This window comes from Arachis hypogaea, chromosome 14, assembly GCF_003086295.3.
Source record: "Arachis hypogaea cultivar Tifrunner chromosome 14, arahy.Tifrunner.gnm2.J5K5, whole genome shotgun sequence".
NCBI lineage: Eukaryota > Viridiplantae > Streptophyta > Magnoliopsida > Fabales > Fabaceae > Arachis > Arachis hypogaea.
Window position 1 is genome coordinate 72,361,548 of NC_092049.1, and position 27,437 is coordinate 72,388,984.

General features: G+C 33.8%; 1 protein-coding gene across 4 annotated transcripts; it reads right to left on the reverse strand.

Moving 5' to 3' along the window:
• Nucleotides 1-348: 348 nt before the first annotated feature.
• Nucleotides 349-27,437, reverse strand: LOC112742101 (1-aminocyclopropane-1-carboxylate oxidase homolog 12). Of its 4 annotated transcripts, none has more exons than XM_072214176.1 (4): nucleotides 27,146-27,437; nucleotides 26,461-27,001; nucleotides 24,862-25,183; nucleotides 349-697 (listed from the first exon to the last, which is right to left on the reverse strand). In XM_072214176.1, the coding sequence occupies exons 2-4, from the start codon at nucleotides 26,862-26,864 to the stop codon at nucleotides 437-439; spliced, it is 987 nt and encodes a 328-aa protein (XP_072070277.1). In that variant the 5' UTR covers nucleotides 26,865-27,001; nucleotides 27,146-27,437; the 3' UTR covers nucleotides 349-436. The 4 variants fall into 4 exon arrangements, with proteins under 4 accessions (XP_072070277.1, XP_072070273.1, XP_072070276.1 ...); XM_072214172.1 differs by having other exon boundaries at nucleotides 26,461-27,050; nucleotides 27,146-27,413; XM_072214175.1 differs by having other exon boundaries at nucleotides 27,090-27,413.

Genomic DNA, 27,437 nt, shown 5'->3' on the forward strand with positions numbered 1-27,437 from the left:
AGTGGCGATACAGACACGTTCAATCCCGTAGATCCTTTTCTGCTTGCATCCGCCTGCTGTCTACGTCCACAAAGGCATCCTCCGAGACTTGGGGGGGGGTCTGGCCCCTTCAGCGACCCTGGTCCCACGGTGGTTAATTATATTATTAAAATATTTAACATTTCAATATGCTCTTTTCTATAAAAAAAAAAAAAAGAAAAAAAAAAAGAGATGACTTAATTAATGTCTGATGCATCGCATGAGTTACAATATTTAACATTTCAATATGATGCTCTTTTCTAACGTGAGAATATGATGTTGAGATGTTTCTTACATTAAGGTCATTTATGAAGGGAAACAAGCCATATATCAAACTCTCAAAGGAAATGATGACTTATTTATTCCGATGAATTAGGCCACTCCATGTAATAAAAAGTAGTGTAATAACGTGTTGAATTCACAATTTAAAAGAACCCAATTGAGAGCTCCCATTTAGGCTCTTGGCAAAATATTTTGCTAAAAATTCCTTTATTGTGGTCTTTCTGTAGATTGCAGGATTTTCTTCTGAAAGTAGTTCCTTGATAGGACCATAGACCTTAGGAGTACCTTCAACGGGATCCTGTGCATTCACAAAGAAGCTTGCTATAGAAATTCTTGGTCCTGTTTTCTTTGATAACACCCGGTGATAAATACTGATGAATTTATCATTTGTGATAAGCTGCAACATTCAAAGGGAAATTGTTAAATATATTATATCCACAATTGAAGAAACAACAGAAGTAGTTCACATTTCTATTTTTCTTATGCTTTCTTCTTTCACCTACCGCCAGTCCAATTAAAATTTAAGGGCTTTTGTTTTTTCTTTATTTCCCCCTAATTATTTTATCCATGAAAATGGTTGATTTTGTCCCCTTTAGAGTGTAGTATTTGAACGTGCATTAGAAATATTAATAATCTATAAAACTATTTATAACGGGATATGAACTAAGATAGGTCAATTTTTTTTACCTAAAATATATTTTATTTTATATAATCTATAAAAATTATATTTTGTTGTTTCTAAGTATAATGAGATGCTTATTATTTTGGCCAATGCTATATCTATTATTTTCTCGTACATTTAATTTAATAAATAAAAAAGTAGATTAACGCCTGGTCATACACTAGTTATAAAATAAAGGAAAAAATATGCATTTTTTTCACTCACATTGATGAGAAGCTTTAAAATTATAATTAACTTTTAATTTTATTTAATTTTATACTTAGTGTTCGAAATAAATTTCAATTCTAATTGCTACATTTGCTTTTCTATAATCTACATATTATCAAATTTAAGCTAGGTTGACAAAGAGATCCACTTCACCCTACTCTATTTTATATAGAACTCATACTACTCTTACGCGTAGGGTTTGAAAATATGTATTTTAATTTTTTTTTAGGTTAAAAATGAGACTCAAATTTAAAATTTTTATTTAAAAAAATGTTATTTGAAATATAATTGGTTAGCTATTTTTTTGTTTGGATGTGAGAAACTTATCAACACTGAATCATCAGAGTGGTGCACGACTTTCTCTAATACTCATCACAGCCCAATATGTATTCTAACCTTACCGTTGAGTAAATCCATATATGTATTTGAATAAAAATATATATATGTATTCAATTAAAATCATAATTCATAATTTTATATTTTTATATTTATTTTTTTAATATTTTTAATATATAATAATTATTGTAATTATATATGTGTGCACACGTATGTGCATGTGTGCTTGTCCGTATCTCATCCTACTTTGTAGTAAAACTAGTCACAAAGACAATTTGTTCCTCACTGTTCAAGTAATTATCTGTCTTGATTGATTGGAGAGAATGATATTTGCGAGTTTAGTTACTATTATCTTCTATTTTTTAATTTTATCTTCTACCAATATTCTAAAAATTGGATCAAATTGCCCAGTTTGATCAAGTAAATTGAAAATCCGTCTTCTGACCAGTTCGATTAATATCTAAAATCGACTTGCAAAAAATTAGTATAAAAACCAATCGAACCGACTGAATTGGACCGATTTTTGAAGAGTCGGTTTGCTCTTCCACATTATAACAACGTCGTTATGATTTTTTTTCCAAAAAAAAAAAAAAAAAGAAAGCCCAAACGGGCAGAAGCTCATCTCTATCTCCCCAAAATTCCTAGTTTTTAATTTGTGCGACTAGAAGCAAACATATCCCCTTCTCTCTTCTCAAAATCCAACTTTAATTTTTTTTAACCCTATCAAAGAAAACAATAAAGGCACGTCAGCGGCATGCCCCTCTCACAAAAAACTCACGTTGCAGTTGAAGTAGCATCATTATCCTGTCGGCATCACTCAGTTTCATTCGCTTTTGACTCTCACTGACATGCTTCAGATTTGTCGCGGACTTCTCCGATCCCTCCCCGTAGCTTATGTTCGTTCTTTTCTTGTCGGCGCTATGTCGCGGTTCTCTTCCTTGCATCACCGACGTTCGTTCTCTCCTTGGCATCTCTCTTTATTCAAGCGCTCTCTCTCTCCGAATTCACTCCATGTCATCGCTAATAAGCCTCCAGCTCTCCACTGCTTCTTCAATTTCATTTGTGAGCTAATTGTTTTTTTTTTCTTGATTATTTTTTTGACTATTGATTGTTGTTAACAGAGATATGGATTGTTGTTGATTGTTGTTAACAGATTCTGGTGGTGCCTGATATGTGATTATGATTATGATTTGTGATGAATGGTATTTTTTTATTTAGTTAAAAAGTTTGTTTTTGTTTTTGTTTTTGTTTTTGTTGGTGGAATGTATTTGTTAATTATGTATATTTTGATTTTTTTTTATAAACTTTGTTATTTATTTATATTTGTGAATTTTTAAAGATAAATTATAGACAAGTTATTTTATAAAATTGTAAAATTTTAAATTTTATTAGTTTAAAAATTATTATATTTAAATGTTTGAATTTTATATTGAAATTTTAATATATATTTATTTTATATTTAATTAAACCAGTTCGATTACGGTTCAACTTCGATCGAATCATTGAACTATTAAATCAGTTATTTCAGCGGTTCGATTCTCACAAACTTGTTTCTACTACATCATCCATTATGGTGACCATCACATCACCAACTCTGGTCCTCACTATCATATTCCCATCCAACTGCACCTTATCCTACACCACATCATACCATCCTAATCACTGTCATCATTGCCACCATTACTTCGAAAAGCAAAGTTGTTTGGTTTTTTTTTCTCCATCAATTTCACTCTTCAGCTTGCTGACAATGTAAAGTGGAGTGGTGTAGCAGTGGGTGAGGTGTGCTGACAATGACTGAAAGGTGACGACAATGGGTGTACTGATAGCATTAGATAAAGGGAATGGTACGTACAGTGATGGTGTGAGAGGTGATGATGGTGAGACGATGATAACAATTCAGTACTTATAATAAAAAGAATAAAAAAGTTAATAATAAGAATAAAATTTAAACTTATTATAAACGTTAGATAAAGGGCAATTTACATAAATAAAATGAATGGAAAAAACTGTTACGTAAATACAACATTCTGAAAAACCAGATGCAAATGCATCAAACCCAATTGTATGTAATCCACGACACCCTAACGCGAAACTTGGATACACGTAATCTGCTACACCCTGTCGCGGATTAACTTGAGAAGCTAAAAACTCATAAACCGCTACACCCTGTAGCGGTTTATGATCATATGGACCCGAAGCCTATTCCGCTACACCCTATAGCGGATTATGAAGAGAGTGGAAGCAAAGAAGATGCCTATATATACCCAGCAAGTTGTGTAGAGTGTCATTTTCATTCATTCATAAGTTGAGGAATAAAGAGTGAGGAGAGCTTTTTGGTGTTAATACACTCTTCTGGAAAAATAAAAAAGAGTAAGAGGCACAGTGTGAAGTTTATAGATAGAGAACTACTGAGTGTTTTCATCAGGTCGTCTGATACACTGTTGGATCTGAAGACCAGTATATTGCAGAAGTTGGGCGCGTGTGGCACAAAGTGGATGAAGAAGCTGTTCTACAATATTCCTATTGCGATTGTGTCAACCGACGTGCAATATGAAATATTCATGTTATGATCAGATGAAGATATGCAAATGTTATTTCATTATCGTCGGAGTTTCCTGGAAGTGAGTATACACGAGTTGTTTACAAAGTTGGAACATGGGATCGATAGTTCTGGGGCATCTGCGCCAAACCCTCAATCCACCACGATGGGGGTTGCCTCTACCTCGATACCCGTCATTGCACCTGAGTGTTTGTTGGAGTATCGACTAGCTGGTCCAATTGGGGTATTCACCTCAGCGCATCCATCTCCAGATGTTGGACGTGAGGGGGAACCGGATCGGGTTGAAAATGCAATGCTAGAGGATGATTCCGATGAAGAGCCTGCTAACATTGGAGGGGACAGCGATGATGAAATTCTGACAAACCCAACAACATGTCAACCACCGTCAAGTGCGGGCACACATGAGCAACCTGCACATCTTTCTACCCTGGACCTGGAAACCATCGGCCAATCGCCAGATTCAGTTCCAACCTTTGGGGGTCAAGGTTTGCACGAGGGAAATTCTGTAGTTGAATTTCAAGTTGGCCAATCTTTTCACAGTAAGGAGAAAGCTATTCTTACTGTAAAAGATTACAGCATTCGGTGCGATGTTGAGTACAGAGTGATGGAGTCGGATCATCTTAAATACCATGGGAGATGCAAGGAGTTCGGCAAGGGTTGCACGTGGATGATTCGCATCAGCCTTCGAGTGCGAAAGGGAACCTAGGAGGTTCGAGGGTACAACGGATCATAACATGCTTGGCTACATCGATATCAAGCGACCACCGACAACTTGATTATCACGTGATCTGTGCGAAAATGTTTCCTCTGGTTCGAGCCAATGCGGCGGTATCGATAAAGGTGTTGCAAGAAGCTACCGAGGCAACGTATGGGTTCAGACCAACTTACAAGAAGACGTGGTTGGCAAAACAGAAGGCAGTAGCACAAATATACGGGGACTGGGAAGAGTCCTATGCTGAGCTACCTCGTTGGATCCTTGGTGTGCAGTCTACCATGGAGGGGACGGTTGCCTTGTTGAAGACATCTCCTGTTCGAGTCGGTGATGATGTTGACGACTCAACCGTGTACTTTTATCGTCTTTTCTGGACACTTCCTCCTTGTTTGAAGCTTTCTGACATTGCAAGCCATTGGTCAGCATAGACGGTACTCATCTGTATGGCAAGTATGGCGGGACTTTGCTCCTAGCCATCGCCTAAGATGGGAACTCCAACATCTTGCCTATTGCTTTTAGTCTCGTGGAGGGGAAAAATGCCAAGTCGTGGTCTTTCTTCCTGACCAACCTATGCCAACATGTGACTCCGCAATAGGGGATACTGGTCATCTTGGATAGGCACAACGGCATCAATGTTGCACTAGAAAATCCTAACAGTGAGTGGTTAGCCCCTCATGCATATCGAGCATTTTGTATTCGGCATGTTGCAGCTAACTTCGCACTCAGTTTCAAGGGCACGGATGCAAAGCGTTTACTTGTGAACGCTGCTTATGCGAAGACTGAGACAGAGTTTTACTATTGGTTTGATATAATGCAGATTGAGAATTCGGTAATGCGTGATTGGGCGAACAGAATAGAATACGATAAGTGGACTCAGCACTAGGATAGTGGCAAACGATTCGGTCACATGACGACCAATATATCTGAGTGTGTTAATTCTGTTCTGAAGGGTATACAGAATCTTCCGGTTACCGTCCTGGTGAAGTCCACATTTGGTCGGCTAGCGGAGTTGATTGTGATTCGTGGTCAGACGGTAGAGGCTCAATTGGCCAGCGGTGCCATGTTTTGCCAGTCTTTTATGAAGGCGATGGAGCGCAACTTGAGAGACTCCAGGTGCTTTACTGTCACCCTATTCGATAGACACTAGTCTGAGTATACCGTTGCCAAGACGCCACTGACCGAGACCTTTTCACTTGGGACGTACCGAGTTTTTCTTCAGGATCGTACATGCGATTGTGGGTACTTTCAAGCTCTCCATTATCCATATTTCCATGCGATTGCATGTTGTGCCCAGTCACGGCTTGATTGGTCTATCTATGTCGACGAAGTCTACACTATGCAGAAGGTGTTCAGGGTGTACCAGATGGGTTTTATGCCGCCAATACCAGAGGGACTTTGGCCACCTTATGATGGTCCGACCGTTATTCCGGATCCTAGCTTGAGGCATTGTCGTGATGGGCGAACGAGGTCTACCAGAATCTGGAAGAACATGGATGAGGCCGACCCTAACCGACCGAAGCGATGCGGGCTCTGCAGACAGCCTGGGCACACGCATAGATCTTGCCCCCAGAAAGGCTCCACCGTTGCTGGTAGTTCGTAGGACTTGTAGTGTTTGTGCTTCTAGTTTTTGAATTTTATTTTCTCATGTAGCGATTTACGTTTTTGGGTGTTAGTGTTAGTGCCTTGGGTGTGTTAGTGTTAGTTCCGACCTATTTGTATGACTTATGACATTTTTATTTCCATTAAGTGTTAATCGTTTGTGACTATTACATTTGTATGACTTATGTAGTAATTTATTCTGTGTTTGTGTTAATGCCTGGTGGCTATTATATCTGTACGACTTATTGCTTATGACGAGTATATTTGTATAACTTCGTACATTTTGCATCACAGGTTGTTAGTTGTTACTATTTGACTGGTATTCATGAATATGTTTCCAAACTTTCACTCTCTTCATAATCCGCTAAAGAGTGTAGCGGAATAGGCTTCGAGCCCATATCTTCATAAACCGTTACAGGGTGTAGCGGTTTATGAGTTTTTAGCTTATCAACGTAATCCGCGATAGGGTGTAACGGATTACGTGTATCCAAGTTCCGCATTAGGTAGTCGTGGATTACATACAATTAGGTTTGTTGCATTTGCGTTTGGTTTTTCCGAATGTTGTATTTGTGTAATAGTTTCTTTCATTCATTTTGTTTATGTAAATTGCCCTTAGATAAATTTAAATCAAATTAACATAATAAGGTTAATTTTAAATTTCTTCCATATGCTAAAAACAAGAAGTATACTTGATTAAGTATATAATGTATTAGTATTGTTAATTTTTTTATAGATATTTCATTCTGTAGAATATATACTTCCTATAAATTTTAAAATAACCAAATTTAAAAATGTTTAAAAACAATCAATTTTATTATCGTCGTTCTTTTATTGTTATTGTTGATGCGTTTTTTTATTTCTTTTCCTTCTCTTTCTCCAGATAGTTATTGTAATATTTTTTATTTTTTTGTTTGATTTTTTCTTTATTTTTTCTTATTTTTATTCTTGTTAAGAGATGAAACAGAAAAATTATCAGAAGGTGTAATAAGAAAAAAGACAAAGAAGAGAAAGAAAAGAAGATGATGAAAAACAAGAAAAAGAACAGAAAATTTTTTTGAAGTGTAGAATTTATCAGAAAAATAGCACTGTGATACATAAAAATTCTTAATTTTGACACTAAAATTTTTTAACCGTGACATATGTTCTTGTTAAGAGGGTGAAATAAGGATGATGATTTTAAATTATGTAGAATTTATCAGAAAAATACCTCCGAAACTTTTTAACCGTGAAATAGAAATTTTTTAATTTTGACACCGAGAATTCTTAATCGTGATACAAAATTTTTTCAACGTGTTATTTTCAACTAAATGATGTTCTTTTCTTATCATTGAACTATCTGTTCCGGTGTCATTTGCAACGAATTGATATATTTTTAGTTCCAAAACATATTTGAATATATTTTGTTAGTTTAGTGAGTTTAGGTTTTGGCTTTGTGATTCTTTAAAGATTTTTTGTGTCATTTATCAAAAATTCCTATGTCATTTCTAACTTAATGATGTATTATTTTTTATCACTGAAATGATTGTGTGGTATTGAACTAATATATAAGAGAATTAGCCATTCATGTGTCATTTGCAATAATTTAATGTATCTTTTAAATATAAAATATATTTAAATATATTTTGTTAGTTGAGTTAATCGGTTAACTAATTGTATGATATTTAATGATGATGATGTTGATGTGTAATAACCTAGATTTTCAATAATGGACTTTTCAGGCTTCATATGCTGGAAATTTGCAAAATTTGAGTGACACAGTTAGATTTTATTTAATAAGCCAATTTTTAATTTACAGAAAAATAAATAATAATATGTTATGATAATAATATTTTATTAAATAACAAAAATTATTATGATATTAATATTTTATTATAACAATATTTTATGATAATAATATAATAATCAGATCCAAAGTTTAACCAGTAAAAATTATTACCAGTATTCCTAAATCAGTGCTATGGTACTAGAACACTCTAGAGATATTCTAGAATATTGATAATCATAATATATTGATATCAGTGTTATTTATACTGGTATATTAGATATTTAGTCTTATTAAAGTAAAAGTATGCGATCAAATATATCTATTTTTAGTAATTACTCATAAAATTTTACTTTTATTTCAAGTTCATTCTTATCCCTCATAGAAATTCGGTCCTCTCTCTCATTCTCTCTCTCTCTTTCTCTCTCTCTCCTCCAAATTTCTTAAAGTTTCATGAATCCATAAGAGAGAAAAAAGAGAGAAAAACTTTCATGGAAGTTTACTTTCAAACTTGATAAATGAAGGATTTAAAGTTCAAATCAAAATTCTAAATCGATTAAAGTCTTCTTCTCATCTTTCTTTTCATCCTCATACCAATTTTCTGAAGGTAAATTGAAGTATAACTCTCCTTTTCCCTTTTGAAATTCGGCCATATGGTTGTTATGGAGAAAACTTCAAGTTCTTGATGTTTTTGTTTAGAAAATCCTATCTAGAAGCCTCAAGGAACAAAGAACCATCAATTTCTAACTTGAAAGGTGAAGAAAATCTCTTTCTCTTTGTTAAAGAAGGTTCGATTTGATGGAGCATTAAAGGAGTAATCATACTTTGTTCTATTCCTTTATCATGCTCTAGATATTATAAGAAATTCAAAGCCACAATTCTCAAACTCAAAGGGTGAGTAAAACTCTCCCTTTTTCTCATGAGCAATTCGGCCTTAAGAGTTTCTTTGTGTTAAAAATTATTTTTGATTAAAATATAGGAAAAATTTGGTGTTAAAAAGCTTCTAAAAAGTGATTAAAAGGTTCGGAATCAAAGTAAGGGTTTGGTTAAAGTAATTATATGATTATGTATGTTTGATCTATAATTAATGAATTTGATGTTTGGTGAATAAAATTGAGTATTTAAATGCTTAATTGGTGATATTTGTATGTTGATTGAAAGCTTAAAAACTTGATGTTTTTTAGAAGTACCATGGCTGAATTGACTAGGTACTTATAAGAAAGCTTGTTCTAATCTTGTTTAAATTTTAATTTGTGAAGTAAATTTGAAAGTTTAATACATGAAAACAATGTTGCTTGAAAAGATTAAAAAACAAGCTTAAGGAAGATGTCAAGAAATAAAAGAGAAAAGAAAAAGGAATGATGTAGTAAGAGTAGAAGAAGATTCAGTCAAAGAGAAAAAGGTGATAAGGTATAATATTAATAAAGGTAAAATGGTCTTTTAATAAAAGATTAAGGTTAAAATGGTAATTTGAGGACACAAGGATATTATGATCATTTAATAATGGAAAAGTATGGGAAACTAATGTAATTGGTGTACAATGTGTACAATGGTGGTTAACACAAAAATGAATAGCACTTTTGAAATTAGAGTAAACATGGATAATTTTCAATTTTAACTCATATTGGACTAAATAAGCCGCCCATTGTACACATTGTACAGATATTCCATTAGCTCCCTAACGGGATTCTTTAATAAAATATGTGAGGGTAAAAAGATTTGTTCAAGATTTTAGGGATAAAAGGGTAATTATGTAAAAATATAGTGATAAAAGTGTAATTTTAAAAAAGATAAGGGGCTAAAATATAAATAGATAAAAGCTCTGGGACAAAATATAAATATGGAAAGTTAAGGAATAATTATGTAATTATATAAAGTATAAGGGACATAAATGTAATTATAATAAAACTTAGGACATAGTGATAAAATCAAGAGAAGATCATGGGCGTAATGGTAATTTTTAATAAAGAAGTATAGAAAAGGTAATTTAAAGCCAAAAACTCAGAACTCCTTTACATAACAGATTTAAGGTAGAGATGGCGATTTGAGGGAAGAATAATTGATGATTAAAAAAGAAGAGGATAAGTAATAGAAAAAGGTTAATATGAGGAGTGATAACTGAAAACTGATGATTGAGAAATGAGGAATTGAATTGATAAAGAACAAATATGAATTGAGAACAGAATAGTTAATGAATCAAAAAGAGAAAAGAGAACTGAGAATCGATAAGCGAGAAATGATAATTGATAACTAAAAACTGAAAGCAAACTGAATGACTCCAACCATAAGACTTAAGCAAGAGAGAATTGAAAGTCAACTGAATTGCACTAGCCATAAGACTTAAACAACTAAAAACAGAAAACTGAGAAAGATGAATAAAATGACTGAAAATGCTAAATGAATGACTAAATGCCTAGCAAGGTCAAGGGTTTTGTCCTGCTTGCTCAGTGCTTGAATGTAATAGTAGGGACGCCCACAGACTAAGAACTATTTTTCAAATGTAGGTGTACTAGTGCAAAGAAAATTCAACTGAATGTCTATGTCATAGGGCTTATTGCAATTCTGGAAGTCAACTGATATAGTTTCATCATAAAGGCTTATGCAACTGAATATCTAGAAAGTCATATTTGGGACTAGCGCTCGGGTAATGTTGGGTTCTGGGTAGTCAATCGATACATGAGCCATGGCCTATATAGGTCTAGACATGCATCATACTTGTCTGCAGCATAATTTCTGTGATCTTGTATTATGCTTGAATTCTTGTTGTTGTGCTCTATGACTTGTTTGTATTTTGATTGTGTGGCTTGTCTGTGATCGTCTGTTAATGGTTGACTACTTTGAGATTGACCTTAAAGTTAAAGATGAAAGGAAAATTGTAAGGAACAACGTGAAAAGGAAAATAAGGCTAAATTGACTACGGAGGAAAAGTTAGTAAGATCGTATAATCTAGGATCGAAAAGATTACGCGATGAATTACCTCTATGCTAGATCGTTGTCCTAGGACTAATGAAGGATTCATTACCCTCGTTAGTACCCTACTGGGAACCATAGATTCTCACTCCCTTCCCTTCACTATTCCTACAGGCAGAGCTGATGGCGACTCCCGTTAAAGAGATGGTGCCACTCTTTTTGCTATATCCTAGACTTAAAGTACATATACGTTTAAAGGACGTCTGATGCTATGTGAAGTTATAGAGCCTAGAGTGTTTTTCCCTCTTCTTGTTAGAATTTTCCTTGAGGGATAAGACTTATCTAGGATGAGTTCCAGACTAGAGGCTTTTTAGATGGGTTAGGGCTCAGGGTGTCATATATATCCTAGAGGCTTTTTATATATATATATATATATATATATATATATATATATATATATATATACTAAAGGTGTCTAAGTCTAGGCTAATACTATTTACGTTTGTTTGACTAGTGCTACCTTATCCTTTCTTGCTGCTTGTATGAAATTTATGTATCTATGTTGTGAATTAAGTTTATTTCTGTCTTTTATTATGATTTATAACTTATTGTGTATGACCGCTATTATTTGCAATGCATTTTAAAAAAAAAACTTACCTCAAAAATGCGTTTATGTTTCTAACGGCGAACCAGGCTCATATGTTATATTAATAAGGAGTTAGAGTTTTAGGAGAACAAGTTGGTAACACCTTTTTTCTAGTGCGATTATGACGTGCTAAAAATTAGATTGTTACAAGAAGAAAAAAGATAGAAGAGAAAAAACTCAAATGAGAAAGAGAAGGAGGAGGCGGTAATAATGATAATAACGACCATGATAATGTAAGAGAAAGAGAAAGAAAAAAAAGGAACAAAAGAAAAAAAAAGTAACAATAGTGCACAAAAATAAAAATGACTTGGTTAAAAATTTATTTTGTTGTCTAATTTTTCTAAAAATATACAGTGAATGTAAGTTTAAAATTACTCAAATTTGTTAAACTAAATATAAATACAAGCCTAAATTAAACCAAAATAAATTCCAAGATAACAAAAGTGTAGAGACAGAAGAATTAAGATAGTTTGATAAATCTCATTATGTTTTCAATTCGAAATCCACCATAAAAGATTAATTTATTGATTTGTGAGGGTGCACATTTTAAAGATAAATATCTAAAAGGATAAATATTTTCAAATAATTTAATTAAAATCGAAACTATCCCATTAACATACACACAAGAGCCAGCAATCCTAACAATTATGAGTAACACATACCTAAAAAATCACAAATATACCCAACCCGCAAATCTAAGACATCCAAACCAAATAATGACTTTTCAATTATAGTTACTGTCATGCCTGTTAAGTTGCACTTTATGTTATTATTCTGAGTGATTTGCATATGTAACAATTTAATACCACACTAATTATTTAATATCTATATCTGTAAATAAAAATATAAAAGAATAATATAGAAATAAATAGCTTCTAAACACAGTTTTATGTATAAAAGTGACTATTATACCATTTTAAAAAAATTCAAAGCATATTATAATAAAAAATAGTCATTTTTAGCTATAAAAAATTTGAACACTAACAAAATTGAAAACAAAAAAATTAAATACCCATAAAAAATGAATATTATTTGACAAAAATATTCTATCGTTAAATTTTAAATTGATCTCGTTAAAATTTTATAAAATTTTTAAATTAACCTTTCTATCATCTACTCCACCGAATTTTTTTAACCTAACGTCTTCAAAATCAGAATCAACCTTAATAACCCTCGGTCCCTCACTTTCATTCTCTCTTACTCACCTAACTCAACCCCTCATCCTTACCTCTCTTATTTTGCTTCACTCACCTAACTTAGCTCTTCATTCTAACATCTCTCATTCTCCATGACTAACTGAATCACTTCCCTCATCCTTCTTCAATCGTCACTCTCACTTACTCAGCCTTACTCAATCATAGAAGCAAGCTCATCTTCCTTCACACCAACATCGTTATCTCATCATGATCACTGGCTTGTCTGCTACTCTGTGCTGCCAACAGCTCCTCGCCGTAGAAATTTCAGAGTTCATCTTATTATTAACTTTTAGGTTTTCATCTAGGTGAGTTGGTCTTCTCTTTCATGTATTAAAGTATTGATTATTGCTTTTGCTATTTCTGAATTGAAAAATTCTGCTATTCTAGCTTGGTTCCATACTTTGTTAGAAAGAATTAAATCTGAGACCCAAATTGGTATGCTGAATTAGGGATAGATATAGGTGTGATTGCAGTATATTCTTTAACCCAAGAATTAACCTAAATATTGATTGAAATTCCTCTACCTACCTTCTAGAGTAGTCCTTTTTCTAGCACCTTCCTACCCTCCAAAATATTTTTTCAACCCCAAGAAGGATTATTACCAGTTTCTACTCGTAGGAAATTAGTAAACCTGAAATACTTGCTCATATACACCTTATAGATCAAGGAGTTTGTTTGGATTAGAAGCCTCCAACCTTGTTTTGCAAGTATTGCAATGTTGAAAGCTTTTAAATCTTTGAAGTTTAAACCTCCTTGTATTTTTGATACGCAAGTAATCTTCCAACTTACACATTGCATCTTTGTTTTTGTTCCTTTTTAGCCCTACCAAAATTAAAGAATAGGCAGTTTGTCTAAGAGAATCTCTGACAATTTGAAGCAACTTTTAATGCAAATTGGAACCATTGTAGCCACTACCTTAATCAAAATTTTCCTACCGCTTGGGGGATAGTAATGCTCTTTTCCAATGTTGAAGCTTCAGAGTTACTTTGTCTTTAATGTAATTAAATATGGCCTTTTTTTTATCTCTGAACTAGCGAATAGGTAAATCCAAGTACTTGTTTTTATTTCCAATGTGAGGAACCATTAGAATGTTGGCTAAGTTTCTTGGGTTTGTAGTGAGGTGTTATTGCTGAAAAACATTAACGACTTATCTAAATTAACCATTTGCCCACTTAATTCTTCAAATACTTGTAGGGTATGCATTAGGCCCTGACAATCCTCTTAAGTAGCTCTAATAAATAGAATTGAGTCATCTACAAAAAATAGGTGGTTGATCTTCAGACATCTGTGATTAAGTCTCAAGCTAGTAAACTCCTGTCTTTGTTCTCCTTTGTTGAGCAAATGGGAGAGCCCTTCTGCATAAAATAGAAAAAGGCAGGGGAAGAGAGGGTCGCCTTGCCGCAGCCCTCTGCATGGTTTGAAAAAACCATGAGGTTGACTGTCCATAGTAACAGAATAAGAAACTGTCGTCACACATTCCTTGATCCAGTCCATCCATTTGATACAAAAACCCAATTTCTTCATCATAACCTAGACAAAAGGCCACTCAATTTTGTTATACGCCTTACTCATGTCAACCTTCAGGGCTAGATCATACTCACCACATCTTTTGTTCTTTAGAAATTGCATGAATTCATGAGCAATTAAAATATTATCACTAATGAGTCTTCTTTTAACTGCTACTAAGACTTATTGGTTGATTTGCTTCATTGAACTAGCATTAGCAACTTTTGGAATTAAGCAAATATTTGTGTGATTAAATGCTTTAAAGTTTTTACCTTCCAGGAAAAAAACTTCTTAATGCTTTAACCACATCCTCTTTGATCATTTCCCAAAAGAATTGGAAGATTTTGTCATTGATCGAATTAACAGCCTATTAGTGGTATCATCAATTTTCCATGGTACTTCTTGAATTTCCTCTTTAGGATCCCTCGAATTGGTTGATGAGAATAGTTCTTCAAAATACTGCCGAGCGATCAAGGCTATCCCTTCCGATCAGTTACTGAATTGCCATATTCATCCTGCAAAATGTGTACTTTATTCTTTTTATTCCAATTTTTAAACTTGGAATGAAAGAACTTAGTGTTTCTATCCTCCAACTCCAATCACTGCAATCTTGATTTCTCCCTCCAATACATTTTCTCCTCCATCAAAGCCTTCTCTAATTCTGCTTTCACCACCCAAACCTATATAGGATTGGCCCTGACTTCCTTCCCTACGTCAATCAACCGCTCTTTAATGCACAACATTCTGGTTTGGAAGTTATTAGGAGATCTTTTTTGCCACTTATTTGTGTCGATAATTTTCAATTTTTCAGCCAGTTTACACATCGATAAGCCATCAATATCTATCTTCCAAGCTTCCTTAACTAATGAAATCACTTCGTCCTTATCACAACATCTTTCCTGGAATTGAAAGCGTCTTTTATACCTCCTCTCTCGCTTGTCAACACTTAATAATAGTGGTTTATGGTTGGATCCAAGGTCTTCTAAGTGCATTACAAAGGCATTCGGCCAAGCTATCCTCCACCCATTCGTCACCATCACCCTGTCAAATCATTCCCAGATAAGGTTGCTACCAAATTGATGGTTATTCCATGTAAATTGCTCCCCTTCATATCCTAAATCAGCAAGTGATGTGTGAGTATCTTATTTATATTTTCTATTTATTTTAGATATAAATTAAGTGAGTTTTAATCTTATTTTAGTATTTGGAATCTCTTTGGATGCTACTTAGAGTTGCTTTAGTCTTTTAATTATTTCGGGTAAAGTTCGGATTAGTTTGGCAGAGTTTATGTGCAAGAAAAGAGAAGAATTGGAAGCTGCTAAGTTGGCGCTAAGCGCGGACCTGGGCGTTTAGCGCTAGTAGCTCAGAAGCGCGAGAGAGCTCTCTGCCCACGAGGGCGCTAAACGCCAGACCTGGCATTTAGTGCCAGCAAGCCAGAATGGATAGAAGCGTTTCTACCCCCTAGGGCGCTAAACGCCGAATCTGGCATTTGGCACCAGCAATGTTGATCACACTTCATCAAAAGAGCATTTTTAGTTGGATTTAGCTTTTAATTGTTCTATTTTATTTTATTTTAGTTATTTTTAATTACAAATAAAATCTTTTAGGTTTAGAATTTATTATTTTATTTTAGTTTCAAATCAAATTAGGTTAGATATAAAAGGAAAAATATTTAGCCCTTCAAGGGATCTTCTCTCTTTCGCACTTTCACATTTTTTGAACCCTAGTTTTCTCTCGAAGTCATGAGCCGTTAAACCTCCTTGGTTAAGGTTAGGAGCTCTGTTTATTTCTATAGATTAAGACTATTGTTTTTCAATTTTAATTAATGTGTTGATTCAGTTTTAAGGATTACTTTCATTCTTCATCTTATGAATTTGGATGTATTGGAAAAATAACTTTTATTCTATATGCGTTCTTATGATTCTTGGAAGAGTTATCTCACTTGAATACCTGCTTGAGAGTAAACTCCTCCTAAATTGCTAATTACTTAGACTTAACGAGATACGTAACATATAATCCTTTTATATTTGGGTAGTTAGAGTTTTGTGGCCAATAAACTAGAATTGAACCTAATCTTCTAATCTATATTAAGTGACTAAGACATTGGCGGTTGATTAGGTTAGAGGAGACTAAATCACTAAGGAATTAGGGTTTAGTCAATTACAGTTTGCCATGAAATGAATCTTGCATGATTAAAATAGTTGGTAAGAAAACTTAATCCAGACAAATAAATAACTCTGAAACCTTAACTGTTTTCTCCCATATATTTCACACCAATTTACTGTTTGCTTTCTGATTCTCTGATTTTACTGTTTAATGCAATTGAACTCTCAAAACAATATTTTCTGCTTGCCTGACTAAGTAATTCATTCAACTACCGTTGCTTAGTCCATCAATTCTCGTGCGATCGACCCTCACTCACCTGAAGTATTACTTGGTATGATCGGTGCACTTCTCAATTCAGTTGTGGTATTCATATTCCACACCAGCAAGTTCTTCTGAGTTAATGAAGTCATTAAAGTCTTGAATTGACTTCGCTGAGTTATCTTTGCCTCCTTCCTTCTCATGGTGACCCCGTACTACATTGAAGTCTCCCATAACAATCAGATTGTTGTTGCTCCTTTCAATTATCTGCAATATGGTAGCAAATTAATCCCTTCTATTCTCATCCAAAGCCAGATACATTCTAACTACCTCCCATTACTTGTTTGTTTTCAAGTGGACATTTTGAAGTGAATGAAAAAGCATTTTTGATTAAAAAACACATCCGTCCCATCCTTCCACACACAATTGCCAAACTACATAGTTTCCCTTTTAGGTCCACTCACTCCACTGCCAAGGCAATATTCTTAGTTTCACATAGGAATATTACTTCAGAGGAATGGGACTTAGCAATCCCTTATGTATATATACATGTGTTATTTATAAATTTTTAATGTAAATTTTATATTTTGACATATATTCTATATATGTGGTTAATTTAGTGTATACGTTAATATTAAGACTACACATCAAAAAGTTCAAGAAAGCAAGATTTAAGAACTTACCTAACTAACTGCACAAACAGATTTTTTGTTTTTATTGGTTTTTCTATTTTTGTGATGGGATTCAACTATATTTTTATGTTGGTTGTCAAAGACCTAATACAACCCTCATCTTTTATCCCGGAAGTAGTGTTAAATGAGCAAGGATTCTCGCGTTTTCGTAAACAGACGAGGGTAAATAAGCTAGTTCACAAAGTTAAAGGTAAAGGTCGGAGCGACAGAAGGTTGAGATTTGGGACAAGGAACATAGGCACTCTAACAGGAAAGTCCATGGAGGTAGTGGACACGATGACAAGGAGGAAGATTAACATTATGTGCCTACAAGAAACAAAGTGGGTAGGTGCGAAGGCTAGGGAGTTGGCTACTTCTGGTTTCAAACTTTGGTATACAGGAAAGGTGAAGAATAGGAATGGGGTTGGAATAATTGTGGATAAGCAGTGGAAGAAGGACGTAGTAGATGTCAAGAGGGTGGGAGATTGGATCATCTCTATCAAACTTGTAGTAGAGGGAGGTGCTTTCCATGTGATTAGCACCTATGCACCGCAAGTGGGTTCGGACGAACAACACAAGATAAGATTTTCTTAGGAGGAGATTTAAATGGCCATGTTGGGAGAGAAGTGACTGGATATGGGAGTATTCATGGAGGCCATGGTTTCAGGGTGATCAATGTCGAAGGTAAAACTATTTTGGACTTTTCCTCAATTATTGATCTTCTCATCGCAAATACATGTTTTAAAAAGAGAGACGAACATCTTATAACTTATAAGAGTGGCATGACAAGCTCTCAAATCGACTTCTTCTTGTTGAGGAGAGTCAACCAGAAATTTTGTATTAATTGTAAAATTATCCCGAGAAAGAGTTTGACAACACAACATAGGGTGCTCGTCATGGATTTTCGCGTTGAGAAAAAGTTGAGGAAAAGACATCATACGAAGAACCCAAGGACGAGGTGGTGGCGGATGAAAGGTGAGGAACAAAGAAGCTTCCTAAGACGGGTAGGAGAAGAGGCAAAGTGGGATGGGAATGGAAGCGCAGAAGAGATGTGGAGGGAGATGGCAGAAGTTATTAGATGAATAGCAAAAGAAAGCTTTGGTGAATCTAAAGGAATAGGACCAAGAGATAAGGAGTCCTGGTGGTAGAATGTGAGTGTACAAGAAAAGATAAAGATAAAATGGAGTGCTTTAAAGAGTGGTCTTTATGCCGCAATGCAGATAATTGGGAAAAATATAAGGCGGTTAAGAAAGAGACAAAAGTGGCTGTAAGTGAAGCAAGAACAAGAGCATATGAGGGCCTCTACCAGTCTTTGGGCACAAAAGAAGGAGAAAAAGATATATATAGAATCGCAAAAAGCCGTGAAAGAAGAACGAGAGATTTGGATCAGGTTAAGTGCATAAAGGATAAGGATAGAGAGGTGTTGGCTAAAGAGTAGAAGATTAATGAAAGGTGGAAGAGTTACTTCTACGAGTTATTTAATGAGGGACAGAAGACTCTTCTGAGCCTTGGTCGGTTATGCACAAGGGAAGAAGATCAAAACTTTGACTACTATCGAATGATTCGAGACTTCAAGGTAAAAGAGGCTCTAAAGCAGATGAAAAATGGCAGGGCAGTAGGACCTGATAATATCCCGATTGAGGTTTGGAAGGGTCTTAGAGAAAAAGGCATCAACTGGTTAACCAAGCTTTTTAATGAGATTTTAAGGTCAAAGAAGATGCCTGATGAGTGGAAAAAGAGCACCTTGGTACCTATCTACAAGAATAAGGGGGATGTACAAAGTTGCGAAAACTATAGAGGGATCAAGCTTATGAGTCATACCATGAAGTTATGGGAAATGGTGACAGAACAGAGGTTGAAAAAAGAGACACAAGTAATAGAGAACCAATTCGGATTTATGCCAGGCAGATCTACCACTGAAGCGATATACCTATTAAGAAAGATGATGGAGAAGTATCGTAGTAATAAAAGGGATCTACATATGGTGTTTATTGATTTGGAAAAGGCGTATGATAGAGTACCAAGGGAGGTCTTATGGAAGGTTTTAGAAAAGAGGAGAGTAAGAATCGCATATATTCGTGCAATTTAAGACATGTATGATGGGTCACAACTAGTGTGAAGACTCAAGGTTGTGTGACTGAGGAATTTTCTATTGGTATAGGATTACACTAGGGATCATCCTTAAGTCCATACCTTTTCACATTAGTCTTGGAAGTGCTCATAGAGCACATCTAAGAGCTTGTGCCATGGTGCATGCTTTTTGCCGATGATATCGTCCTTATGGGAGAGTCAAGGAAAGACCTAAATAAGAAGTTGGAGTTATGGAGAGAAGCTCTAGAAGTGTATGGTCTGTGCATAAGCCGTAGCAAGATGGAATATATGGAATGTAAGTTTCAGTTTGAGAAGGGAAAACCTTGATATAGAGGTGAAGATTGGAGAAAACATCCTACGAAAAGTTAAAAGTTTTAAGTATCTTGGATGTATCATACAGGATAATGGAGAGATTGAACAGGATGTAAATCATAGGATCCAAGCAGGTTGGTCAAAATGGCGGAGTGTATCTAGTTTTATATGCAGAAAAGTGCCTTTAAAACTTAAAGGTAAATTCTATCGCACCGCTATACGATCGGCTATGCTTTTATGGTACGGAGTGTTGGGTGGCTAAAGGGGAGCACGAATATAAGCTGAGTGTGGCAGAGATGAAGATGTTGAGATGGATGAGTGGTCATACGCGATTTGATAAAATAAGGAACGAAGATATAAGGGAGAGAGCTGGAGTAGCACCCATTGTGGAAAAAGATGGTTGAATATCGGGTCTCAGGTGGTTTGGACATGTGAAAAGAAGGCCGATAGAACATCCAGTCAGGAGGGTGGATGAGATGAAAGATGGACAAGGGGCGAAAGGCAGAGGAAGACCTAAGAAGACAATCCATGAGGTGGTCAAACGAGATCTACATGTAAACGGTCTCTCTGTAGACATGATACATGACAGAGCACAATGGCGTCGTTTGATTCATGTAGCTGACCCCACTTAGTGGGACAAGGCTTTGTTATTGTTGTTGCTGTTGTTGTTATTGGTTTTTCTATTTTCTAACTAGTTACTGTGCTAGAGATGTAGTAAGATGTATGTGTCATGTGTGTATATAAGATGGATCATTTAGATGAATGGATGTATGAGGATTCTAGCTATTTATTTTGAACACAAAACAATTCTCTTTTCTGAATTTCTCTACTTTCTTTTCTTACTGCACAAGCAATTACTTCTGATTTCTATTATGGTATCTAGTGCTTAGAATTTTTTTTCTTTTCTCTTTACCATTGATTCTGTAGGTGAAATATCATCCATCAACATTGATCCTCCAAGCAACAATGCTGGAAATTCTTCTCAACAACCATTTATCATCAATCAACGATCCTTCACACTTATTTCTGATAAATCGGGTGAAAACAATAAGAAAATTTGGCTGCAGCAAGATCTAGCTGCTATTAGAGAAGAAGATCTAGAAGAACACCTATATGCAGATCGAGTTCCATCCCAACAATCATCAACAGCAACACAAGGTTCCTCCACAAACACAACAACTTACAAGTAATGGTGTCAAGATTATCAAAATTTAAAATTCACCTAATTTTAAAGGATATAAATGCCTCTCTTCTAGTGAAAAAATGTACATTTCAAGAAGTGTTCATTTTGATGAAACTCAATTTTCATATTCTGAATTATTCACTAATACCTCTACTGATAGAATTATAACTAATGACACTGATAATCATGATTTTGCATCCTCTTTCACCAAACACTCTTTACTGCATACAGATCATCATCGTATTACTACTGATAATACTACTTCTAAATCAAACACTAGCCACATTAATTCTCAAATTGATTGTCTTGATATTACTGAGAATGACATTAATAATCAATTACATAATTCTGATTTACCCCTAAATTCCTCCCAAATTCCAATTTCAAGCATAGAAATACAACACCCTGCCTTAGATACTGATGCCATTGAACTAGATTTACCTCATATTAAACGTTGTGCACTTAATGCTAATAAACACTTTGGTTACTAGGTCTAAGGCTAACAACAACAATCCCAAAGTCTTAAATTCTATCATTACTTCCCCTTATTACACACAACATTCACCAAAATCTGCTAAAATAGCAGTTACTATACCTCATTGGCATAAGTCATGATGGAAAAATATCAAACCCTTATGAAAGCTAAGATATGGATTGTAGTTCCACCACCACATCATGCTAAACTTACAGGCAGTAAATGAATTTTTACCATTAAGAAGCATCCAGATGAAATTATACAAAGTACAAAGTTAGACTTATTGCTCAAGGCTTTCATTGAGAAGAAGGCTTTGATTTTGAGCAAGTCTTTAGTCCTGTAATTTGGTCATCTACAATTCGATTAGTTTTGAGCATAGTTTTATCTAAAAACTAGATTTTGAGGTAGTTTGATTTTAATAATGCATTTCTAAATGGGGATTTAAATCAAATCTTATATATGCATCAACTAGTTGGTTTTGAACAAATTCTATCTAAATATGTTTGCAAATTGCATAAATCCATTTATGGATTGAAACAGGCCCTAGGCAATGGTTTACTAAACTAAGTACTACTCGTTACTCCTAAATCTGACACATCTTTATTTGTTAAACACAATTCTAGTTCAGTTATATATCTTTTGTGCTATGTAGATGACATAATCATTACAGGGAACAATGCTAGTAAAGTTCAATCCTTAATCAATTCACTAGATAAAGTGTTTTCTTTGAAAGATTTAGGAAATTTAAAATTTTTTTGGGCATTGAGATTCAAAGAACCAATTTAGGACAACTACATCTCTCATAAACAAAGTATATCACTGAGTTGTTAACAAAATTGGGAATGGCATGATCCAATTCAATGCTTACTCCAATGATCTATTCCCTTCAACTCCTCTCAACAGGCTTAGATACCCTTGAAGATCCTAATCTCTTCAGAACAATGATTGGATCTTTGCAATACTTAACCATCACAAGACCAAATGTGGCATATGCAGTGAGCAAGATTAGTCAATTCATGCATTCACTCTTCTTGCTCACTAGAAAGCTGATAAACGAGTTCTAAGATACCTTCAATGAACTAAAGAGCATGGACTTATGATACATAGATGCCAGAATTATAGACTATATAGTTTTTCAGATTCAAACTGGGCAACTGATCTTGAAGATCGCAAGTTTGTTTCTGATTTTTGTGTGTTTTCAGGTACTAATCTAATTTCTTGGACATACAGAAAATAACACACAATTAGCAGATCGTCTATAGAGGCAGAATTTCAAAGCCTTGCATCATGTGAAGCTGAGTTGGAGTGGCTCAAAAACTTGCTCTTAGAGTTATAAATTCTTCTCAAGACAACACCTACAATATTTTGTGATAACATGAGTACATTTCTTCTAACGACAAGGCCCTACTCAAATTTGAAGAGGATATTAAAACTACACATCAAGAAGTTCAAGAAAATAAAGTTCAAGAACTTACCTAACTAACTGCATATATAAATTTTTGTTATTACTGGTTTTTCTGATTTCTATCTAGCTGCTATGCTAGAGCTGCAATAAGATGTATGTGTCATGTATATAAGGTGGAACATTTAGATAAATGGGTGTATGAGGATTCTAGCTATTCATTTTGAATACAGCATATAACTTTCTTCTCTGAATTTCTCTGCTTTCTTTCTTACTGTACAAGCAATTACTTCTGATTTCTATTAGTTAATATATACATAATTGATTCTTATTGCATTTAATAATTATATTTTAAATAGTTTAACTAAAACTGTGAATAAACCGGTGCAAAGCAGGAGCTAAACTCTAGTTGTTTTCTAATGCTTAGTAGCATGAGTAGTTGAGATTTTTGTGTGACTCTGTTTGTGGTGTTTTCTCATTCACTCTATTTGCATCCTTAACACCAGACAATCATGCCAAAAAAAAAAAAAAAAACCCATGAAACAAAAGGACAAAATAATGAAAATTATTGGGTCTACGCATATAAAAATAAATAAAGATTAAACGAAATAAAACTTTTCGTACTTCTATTATCCAAGAAATATTTTATTGAGAAACTCAGCAAAGAAAAAAGACAAAGAAGCTTAGCTAAGGATATAACAGATTGCCTGTCATTATATTTCGAGGTAGTTGTCTCAAAGAAAAAATCTCCGTTGATTAATATTTGCCATGACAGTCCTTAATATGTTTTCTTTTTCGGTTGTTCCTATCGATCCTTTTATACAAAAATTTTTAATAATTTAATTTTTGTTCCCGATTATACGGATAGTCTAATATACTTGAGCTATTATTTGTTTGTTTCTTTTCTTTTTTTTGAATGATGAATCATTACCAATAAATTTTAAAATTATGTGGAAAATTTCTTCCAGAAAAATTTTATCAGGACCACATGAGATCAGATGTGTGATAGCTATATTCTAATTAGCGCTAGACTGTGTGCATGAAAATAAATACCTATTTAAAATGGAATTAATAACTAGTTACTTGGTAGTGCATTAACATCAAGAAAAAGAGATTTAATAGTGAGTCTTCAAACTAGACCACTAGTGGAAGTCAGAATGAAAAATTGGCATTATGTATGTGAATAATGTAGAGCATCTATGCATAGTGGCACCTCATATATGCAACTTTCAAATCAGTAATGGTAGGAACGAAGAGTTCTTTTTCGTGTGTTCCTGTTTTTACTGTAAACTTATTATTTATTATTATTATTATTATAAAATAAAGTGGCCACTATATGGAATCAAAATATATGTCAGATATATATAGCACTAAAATATTAAGTAAAATATTTTATCAAAATTGGCTCAAGCCCGAAAAATAGCCAAGCAAAATACACATCTTAAGGAATTAAATATTTTTATATATGTTTATTGTGTATTATTCATCACCTTACTAACTAGAAGATGAAATATTGTTTTCAACAAAGTAAAAATTAAAATCATCTTATGACGTGTGAAAGAATAAATTAGAATCAACAAAATAAAATAAAATAAAATAAAAACATTCTTTACGGATAATATATCATTCATGTATTTATATCTAATATTTTAAATTTTTAAAATAAATAATTTTATAATATAATATCATAATTTTATCACCAAAATATTTAAAATTTAATTCTTATTATTTATTTCATAAGTAAGAAATTTTAATAATAATAACTTAAACTTGTTGAATAAATAATTTCATGACCCCATTCTGGCCCTTCCTCTTTCTTTCCCAAGCCTTATGAAAAATTGATATAATAAAAGCTTAATAAAACCATTAAAATGCAGATATTTTTGTTAACTTACGATAAAATAAATAAATAAATCCAATGATAACTTTAATTCTTCGAGTATTTACCTGTAGAAGATCTCCTATGTTTACTATTATAGCTCCATGCACAGGAAGAACATTGACCCATTGATTCTGGTGAAGAAATTGAAGCCCACCATGTTGGTCTTGCAGAATTAATGTCATGAAGGTGCTATCAGTGTGCTTGGTGGCTCCCATTGTTAATTCAGGTTCAGGGCATGGTGGATAGTAGTGACCCAAAATGTAGAGTCCTTCGGCACAATCTAACTCCTTCAGATAAGAAGGATTAAGGCCAAGGGCCTCTGATAATAACTCAAAGATTGTGAAACCCAATTCCATTATCTTCCTTGAGAATTCAATCACAATATCTCTGTGATAAGTACGTAATAAACTCATCATCATGGGTTGAAATAATTCAGTTGGACAAGATCATAACAGCAACCGAAATTCACTTGCAATGGTAATTACTCATCATTTAATGTACAACAGCCTAAGTTATTACAGCTGAGAATTTGCACATGCACTTGTAAAAGGGAAATGTTTGATAACTAAAATAAATTAACTGAAAATAATTAAAATTGGTCTTATTTAACCTTTATTAATTGTTCATAAATAAAGTAAGTTCTGATTTTTTTTCTAACATTACTGCTTGCAAAAATTAAGATAGTATTTATTGAGACATAATTTAACCTTCATAATTTTATGTATATATATAATATTTATTTATATATTTATTATATTTAAAATTCTATAATTATTATAACTAACTCTAATGTCTTCCAAACATGATTGCAAAAGTATCTAAATATTATTCTACCTTTTTAATAATATAGATGATACAATATAAAAAATGGTATTCGTCTATGAGAAAGTTTTAGGACTAGTATTTTCATTAAAATTTAGTCAATATTTAACTATTAAGAAAAGAGTGTGTAATTTCACATCATTAAATATAATCTCATACCATTAAAGATATTAATGATGACTAACTAATAACTACAAATACAAAATGTGGTGGCCCCTATCACTATTGTTACCCATTATAAGTTAAATTGTATATAATCAAATTATCTAGTCTTGATCAAGGAAGAATTAATCAAAGTGGTAAGTATCTTGATATTTTTTAATAAGAAATCTAACATTTAATTTAACCATATGACTTTCAATAAGGATAGTAGATAACTAGGATAATAATACTCTTATTTATAAATCTAATCAAGCACTCCCTCCAATTAAAAAATGACTGTCCATTTAAAAATTTAAATTGGTTTAAAAAAAATTTAAGTAACAATTAACGTAGTAATTTTATAAAATGAGAGAGAAGAATATTTTTAATAATCACTTTTTATGTAGAACAATGGTATGACCACTAAAATTTATTATTTTTGGTAAATATTTTAAAAATATTTAATACTAAATTTTAAACCTTAAATTTTAAATTTTTTAATAGTAAAAAAAAGTGTGTTAAGTTAAAATTGATAAAGAGTGGAGGTCTCTTAAGATTTCTGTTTTAAATATATGTATTTAGTACTATAAATAGACAACTATCTTGAAGACAAGGGATGGAATAACTAATTAACTTAACTTCTAATAGCTAATGAGCACTTGAGCTTAAATTGGAATCAAACTGATAATGTTTTCTATTACCTGCATATTTGTGGTATTTCTTCTGGTTTGGGTGGATCAGGAGCAACCAACATAGTAAGAGTATCTCTCCAATTAGCAGCCTGGTTAGTATTGGCTCTAACACTGGAATGATACAAAACTTTCTTCTTTACAAGATCCCTGCAATAAAACTCTTTCCTTACCTTAGCATCTTGTTCATGGAACCGCCTAATCCCATCGATCATACCGTCCAAGATGCTGACTGGAATTTCATGATTAATCACCTGAAAAATTCCCCACTCATGGCATGCCCTGCGAATATTTTCAATTACTTTGGCGCGGAAAGTTGTGCTGCTCTTTATGTCTCTGATGTCGACGATGGGAACATTGGAATCATAGGCAGTTGCTTGAGTTTCGTTGGCGTCCAACTTGCCCGAGTGGAACATGCGTGGGATTTTGGTCACACCGGATTCTATAAGGCCTCTAACGCCGACTTTGGAATCTTCGAATGCTTTCCCTTCGGCTTTTCTGTCATAAGTGGAATCACTTGTAACTGCTTCCTCTAACTGCTTTGTGTTTTCTCCTGCCATGTTGAGAGCGGAGTTACAAAAAATGAAACAGGGTCCTGCGTGCTATGAAACAAAGCCGGTGTGGAATTGAGAAAAACTAACCCAAGACCCGAAAGGAATTATATAGAGGGAGTAGAAAGGAATTGAGAAAAACTAACCCAAGACCCGAAAGGAATTATACACCAAACTTAAAACTTTGCTCGTCCTCGAGCAAAAATAAAGAAAAGAGAAGAATGGAGTAGAAGAAGAAGAAAATAGAGGAAGATAGAGGGAGACAGAGGGCTCGGCCTTGTGGGTTGATGAGTGTATAAGAGGTGTGTGTATGAAGGGTTATGAAGAGTTGTATTTATAGGATGGGGGTAGGTTAAGTTCGGCCATAGGTGGGGTTTTAGGTGAGAAATTTGATTTTGAAGTGGGTGGGGGTTGGTGGAAATTATGATGGTTTTGGGG

What these genes read in the sequence shown, in the direction of transcription:
- LOC112742101 (XM_072214172.1), bottom strand. Translation starts at nt 27,008, where the DNA reads ATGGCAGGAGAAAACACAAAGCAGTTAGAGGAAGCAGTTACAAGTGAT. An exon ending in GAAATACCACAAATATGCAG is followed by an intron (nt 25,184 to 26,460) that starts GTAATAGAAAAC and finishes TACTTATCACAG; the next exon opens with AGATATTGTGATTGAATTCT. An exon ending in ACATAGGAGATCTTCTACAG is followed by an intron (nt 698 to 24,861) that starts GTAAATACTCGA and finishes TGAATGTTGCAG; the next exon opens with CTTATCACAAATGATAAATT.